Source organism: Epinephelus fuscoguttatus, linkage group LG5 (assembly GCF_011397635.1).
Source record: "Epinephelus fuscoguttatus linkage group LG5, E.fuscoguttatus.final_Chr_v1".
NCBI lineage: Eukaryota > Metazoa > Chordata > Actinopteri > Perciformes > Serranidae > Epinephelus > Epinephelus fuscoguttatus.
Window position 1 is genome coordinate 36,466,620 of NC_064756.1, and position 6,690 is coordinate 36,473,309.

The following is a 6,690-nucleotide window of genomic DNA, read 5'->3' on the forward strand; positions in this document are numbered from 1 at the left end:
AAAAAGGTCCAGTATGTAGGATTTAAGTGAATATATTGGCAGAAATGGAATATAATGTTCATAACTATGTTTTCATGAGTTTATAATCACGTGAAACTGAGAACCAATGTGTTTTTATTACCTTAGGATAAGCCCTTTAAATATCTACATTCATCTGCTGAAGGGGGAAAGGTTATCTGTACACTATGATCTAAATCTGAGTTTAAGGTGTGTATGAAACAGCAGGATTGTTGACATTGCAACTAGTTCGGAGGCCAGTGGTGGTCCAATATGCAATTTAAACAATAACTTAACTTGAGTGCCTCCAGCACAAATAAACAAAGAGGAGAAATTATATTATAATACATAAGATAAGACATGATAAGATAAGATAAGATAAGATAAGATAAGATAAGATAAGCATCATTAATCCCCACAGGGTAAATTCAGTCAGGTGTTGCAACAGATCAAAGACAGACATTAAAGTAAAAAAAATAACAACAACAATGATAATAATAATAATAGTAATAATAATAATAAATAGGTATATGACTAGAATAAGAGAGGGATAAAATAGGAACTATCTAAGAGCAATTATAGACAAAATCACAAGGTAAAGTGACAATGGTGTGGTTAACAGCAGCAAGTCGGCTAGCCTCATGTACACAAGTAGCCTAATACTTAGTGTTGACTTTATAAATATAGCAAAATAATAGACATATAATATGGTATATAATGTAGTAAGACAGCATAACTTAATATAGATATAATAGTAGCCAATATAATAGCATATAAGATATATTATGTTGCCTTTTCTAAAGGATGATGTCAAATTTGGGTTTTTTTTATTTTGACAGAGACTACAGGAAACTGTTTTATGATCTGGTAACTTCATGTATTTCTCTGCCGTCCAATACACAGACCGAGGTGGAGCTAAAGCTGTTTTTTAAAGTTGCCTCGCTGGTCCTTCATGTGGCGTGAAGTCGAGGAGTGGAATTTAAAGCCAAATTGTAAACTTTGAAATGTTGATAGTTCATCTCAGTAAAAGTTGTGACTATTGACCGGTTTCCTCACTCACGCGTGTTGCTCTCAGGTAAGCCTGAATGACTTTGTCTCAACAAGAGTGATTTGGACAACTGTCACTGTTATTACAGTTAAAACGGCTTTTCCTGAGTACGTGTACATCTGCAGAATCCACATGTTTACATGTGTTTTGTTTTTTTTTTTGTTTTTTTTTTTTGCGTTGTCTTTACTCGTATAGAAATAGTCAGTGAAATATGCACGGTTGTAACGCTCTCTGACTGTTACCATTTATGACCGGGCGTCTGTCGGCTAATACCATCTCAGAAGTTTTCTGTGTTCTTGCAGTAATTAACTTAAACATAAAATAATAAGACGTGTTGACCAGAACTACCATTCGGTTATTGTTAGTGTAACACACATACATTGCCGTTCTTAAAAGGCAATACACGCGGATGGGAATCTCTTTCCTGTCGGTGATGTAATCATTTAGGAATTAGTGCTATGCAAATTACATAATAACAAGCCTGACAATCCGGTTCGGCCGGAGTAAGCAGGGTAGGTGTGATTTTACATATCAACATATAATATGAAGTATGATATGGTTATCAAACGTGCCATATTAATAGTTTAAAACGTTTTGTAACGTCAAATTATTCTTATTGTAGTTAACGTACATGAACTCCATTACCCATAATGCCTTTCGACACATCTTGCCCCCAACTGTAAACCTTAGCGACGTGAAACTCAAATCACGGGCGGGAGATAACTTAGTCAGTCGGCTAACAAAGTTGTAGCGTTTGAAACAGAGAGTTTTAACTTTTTTAAAATCGCCGAGTTATTTCCGAATTCGTTGAGCAAAACTTTACATGTTTTGGGCGTCACTGTGGAGGAAGGATAACGACATATTAACCAACAGTAACTTAACGGTGTCGACTAAACTTGCTGAGGAGAGACGGGAAGTGATTCAACAGGTCTGTTTGCTTTAAGATACTTTACTTTTGAATTGTTATACGTTGAACACATTATTTGTTCAACTACGTTAATCGCTTTCGTCTCGTTAATCGATAAGTTAAGTCAGTTCATCTACGTTTAAAGTTATTAAACGGCCTCGGCCGAGTAACGTTAGGTTTCTGTTTCCCTCCTAATATTGCACGATGAAGCTAATGGTGACGTCACAACCTAAACCCCCATTTAAGTTGACGGTATATTATTACTACTTAATGACTTAGCTAACGATAAATAGAAATAGAAAACTTCGATGAACAAAATCACTCAATGGTTATTTAATTTGAAGGTATCAAATTCGTATTTTCAACAGATATTCAAACTAAATTATCTCATAGCTAAACACAATTATGTGCTTTTTCATTCTGCCAAATTTGAATTATGTTAAACACAAAACAGTAAATCCAGTTAAACACACTGAAGGTTGCACCTTATTTATTTAAAGCATTTGTTCATATATTATCACAAGGTGTTTACATTTTAACATGTTTACTGCTCCCTTAACTATCTGTCTCAGCCCTTTCTCCTAGAAATTACGTTTATATTATAGTTGTATTAGTATACAACTAATATGAACAATGCCACAACAACGTAATTGAGAAATTATATAGTAATGTGCAAACGTAATTTCTAGGATAGAGTTCCCTGTCTTAGTCTATGGCTGCAACTTTCAGGGTTTTTTTTTCACTGATTAGAGGCCATGAGATTAAAACATGACAAATATTTACCACAGGTTGTCAAAGCTCAAAGTCATGCCTTGTTAGAATAGAAACAACAAAACTACAAAACAACAACAAAAAAAATTGATAAATGTAATCATAAACAGAAAAGCAAGCAAATCCACCTCATTCTTGAGAAGCCTCAATATTTATTTGTACTACATAACATTTTCATTGATTACTATTGAGCGATTGCTTGATTATTTTATGATTCAACTCAGACATTATGAAATGTATGTATTGCTTATCTTAACAGCATTTTGATTTTTTATTATTTTGTAGTAAGGGTTTTTGAATTTCAAAAAACCCTCTTTACTTTACTAAGGATCCAGAGAAGCATCATCTACTAAATGTTAACCAATGACTTTAGCAGCAGTACAAGTCAACTTAACGGTTTTTCCCTTCCCTGCAGTTTAAAGATGGTCAAGAAGGGGCAGAAGCGTAAACACCTACCAGAGGACGTGGAGGTTTTCGACAGGAGTAGCTCAACCTGGGAGAGCCAGCGCCAGTTTGTGCTCACAGTTTCCCTGCACAAATATCAGCATGGCCTGCAGCTTCGTGACCCCAGCCTGCGGAGGTCCGTTCTGATATGCAGCACACTGCGGTCGGTCAGCCTGGAGGGTTGTAGGGTGCCATCTGTAGCCATGGAGGTGTCACAGCCTCCTTGTAGCTCTTCATCTGAACTCCAGGAGAGTGTTTTCACTGCAGCAAAACATAACTCTACAGCCATGTGTGCTAACAGCCACTCAGCTCTTGACAGCTGCCCTCTGGTCTCTTTAAATAACTTGTCAAATTGTGCTGCAAGTAGGTCTCCGGCAAATGTCACTCTGTCTGTAAAAGATGAAGATGAAGACTGGGGATCCATGTCCATGGATTCTAATTTCTCCCTCTCTTCTGCCATCTCCTCCATTCTCACTGCACTGGACTCTGCAATTGACGGGAGCCCACAGGCAGCTCCACGGACACCTCTCAGGTCCTTGGAGAACCTGTCAGGGGCCTGTGAGGGAGGTGAGGCATGGGCGAAACAGGGAGTGAAAGGTTGTGGGGGAAGCTGGGAGGTGCAGGAAGAATGGAGAGCATTGGACAGCAGCTTGGAGGTGATGGGGTTAAGCTACCTTGGTGATCTCACTGTGGAGGATCAGTTCCAGGATATAAACACATCCTTGCTTGAGAAGGACATGGGAATGCTTGGACTGAGAGAATGTGAAGGTGGTTACCCAACTGTGGATGACCTTTTAAGGTATTTGATGTCTAAGACAGGAAATGCTCCATAGGTGGGCTGGCATACGGAGTAGCTGTGATGCATCTGGCAGACTTTTGTGCAACATGAAGGGATTACATTTCCCCGGCAAAAAAGGAGATCAAGTCATGATGAAAACTAAGTGGGTAATAAGTCAGATAAGGCTATGTTTTTTTCTTAATGGGTAAGCGATGAGTCAGTGCAGAATGAATTGCTGAAAAGCATTTTACTACAGTTTCCAGTGTGACTAAGCCAACTGGAATTTGGGAAGGGAGGTGTCTGATTAGAAAACAGAGGCAAATGAGAAGTTGGGAGCAGGTAATCACTCTCGGTGGAAAGAAAATTACTTCAGCAGTATTGCCCAAAAATTTGCCAAAAACATCACAGCTTTAAGAAAACTTTTTTTTTTTTTTTTTTTTTTCCCCCATTTAATATTGGATAAATCCCTCTATAACGTGTTAAATGGTAATGTGAGTTCTGAGAGAAGTGATTTGGCTGGTGTTTGAAGGACAATTGTTTAAACACTACTATAATAGGTCAAACTCATGAAGAAATCCTTTAACCTAGTGTGTATCAAGATGAATTACAGGTCAGGATGTCAAACAAAAACTACACCTGCGAAAATTTGCTTTCTAGTCAGAAGAAATCCATGACAACCATTTGTTCAGTTGCAAAAAAAGAAATATCAAGTGTGTGTAATTTAAGGTTATCTGAGTGGTTCTTCTTTGTATCCATCACTTTATCATCAGTTACATTTCAGTAACCAGTATTTAAAGGTACAGTACATTTACATTTTATTGGTTTATCCTGCATCAGCAGGAAAGACAGTTAGCCCAATCCTTGAATATTACTCAGTGGAAAAATGCACAACTCTTAATGCCTCTCAACCACCTGACAGATAAGCCATGACCCATCTGTGGGCAGAAAAGAGTGAAACTAAAGTTTGTTTTGTCTGAAGTGTTTTCTCTCAGATGTGGTTGCTCTGTAACGGCTACCTGTATAGCCTGGCAGCTCAGAAGGAGTATTTAACGTCTTTTAATAGATGTTTTTATTCAAAGAGCCTTTACAGTACTGTGATTGTATCCAATACATCCCCATGGCCACTGTAGGTGTCTGTCACTATAGTTAAAGTCACAACCACTAAGCAGCCGCTTCTGTTGTACAGATATTATCAGTCATTCCCAGCGGGTATATAGACACTGTGTGAGCCACATTGGCTGATGGTAGTCCGAATGGTGCTGATTTCCACCCTCTGAACAGTTGTTCAATCATCAGTAGGTCACTTTCTGCTTGTTTTAGTGGGGTCCTCGTGTTTTGTCTGGTTTACATCTGAATGATTGCACTTTTGTTAATATTATGCATTTCTAAGTCACATGAGTTTGTGTTTTACTCTGTATTTATTACGCAATGGTAACATTACAGGTAAGATTTGTCCATTTTTTTTAACCCATAAAATGGAGTACTAGTACATGCTCTGTTATTGTAATATATTGTTTTGAAGAAGAACGCTAAAGAAAAGGTGTTTTAACTGTAACTTAACCTGATATATATATATATATATATATATATATATATATACATATATATATATATATATGTTGATCCAGCATTTAAAGCCAACACTGCTGGAATGCGTGACAGGTGAAATGCTGAGATAATTTGTTTGAGGACGCACATGATGCCTGTTGGTCAGGTTTTTGTACTTGCTTTCTATGCAAAGGTCATTTTGTAAATAGTTGGGCTGCAGTTTCAATTTATTTATAAATGGCACATTTTGTTGACAAGATGAGTAATTTAATGTCACACTGTATTTGAAGATTCACTTAAGGTATATTAATGTACCATCATGGCAGTTATTTTATTTACATTATTTTTTCTATACATATATTTTAATGGTTATGTTTTTAAATTGAAGGCAGAATGCCTGGACACTGTATCTCTTAAAAAAAGGCAAATGTGTTTATACTGACATTTTTAATAAAATATGAAAATGAAATCATACTCTATTTTTTTGTTGAACATCATTTTAATTTTCAGTTGAAAAGCCTCACATAGGACTGAATGTAGTCTGATACATAGTTATTATAATACATAAAGTACATTTTACAGCATGTCTTTGAAGTGGGTCAGGGGAAAATTGGATGAAAACTGAATCCAAACAGTACTGTTGTTGTTTTAACTCTGTCATCTGATGCCATATCTTCATTAATGACCCTGGAAAAACAGCTGCAGTATTTAGAGAATCATATAAGTGAAAGAGCATTTTGTAACAGACTGAATGTCTGCAACCACAAATGTTTCAGTTCTGACTCAACTTCTCCTCCTCCAGTCTGACCCACTACCCTATAAAAGACTTCTTAAAGACTTTTAGATCATGTTGGTGTTGCAATAACACCTGATTCAGAAATCTACTAACAATAATACATAAGTGGAGCTGAGCACACCAATACCATTTAGAATGTCAGTGAGTTATCGGTTACATAAATCTAAACAAAACAAACAATCTACAGTAGTTCTCATTCCAGTCAGATCCATAATAGACAAGAACTGTTGAAATTTAATGTGGATACTTGTAGGCAGCTTCACCCACAGCCAGTCCACACAGTAAGTGAGAGAGCAATCACTTTGTCACATGGTCTTTGTGTCAATCTGAAAAACATATTTCAATGCTCTCATACACTTGGTTTGGGACAGATATACACTTCATAACACACTTAATTTCTC

The 6,690-nt window shown here is 36.8% G+C and overlaps 1 protein-coding gene across 2 annotated transcripts; it reads left to right on the forward strand.

Annotated features, from left to right (window-relative positions):
• Window positions 1-899: 899 nt before the first annotated feature.
• sertad3 (SERTA domain containing 3) lies at window positions 900-5,972 on the forward strand. Of its 2 annotated transcripts, none has more exons than XM_049576182.1 (2): window positions 900-1,072; window positions 3,139-5,972. In XM_049576182.1, the coding sequence occupies exon 2, from the start codon at window positions 3,146-3,148 to the stop codon at window positions 3,998-4,000; it is 855 nt and encodes a 284-aa protein (XP_049432139.1). In that variant the 5' UTR covers window positions 900-1,072; window positions 3,139-3,145; the 3' UTR covers window positions 4,001-5,972. The 2 variants fall into 2 exon arrangements, with proteins under 2 accessions (XP_049432139.1, XP_049432140.1); XM_049576183.1 differs by lacking the exon at window positions 900-1,072 and adding an exon at window positions 1,602-1,973.
• Window positions 5,973-6,690: the final 718 nt, after the last annotated feature.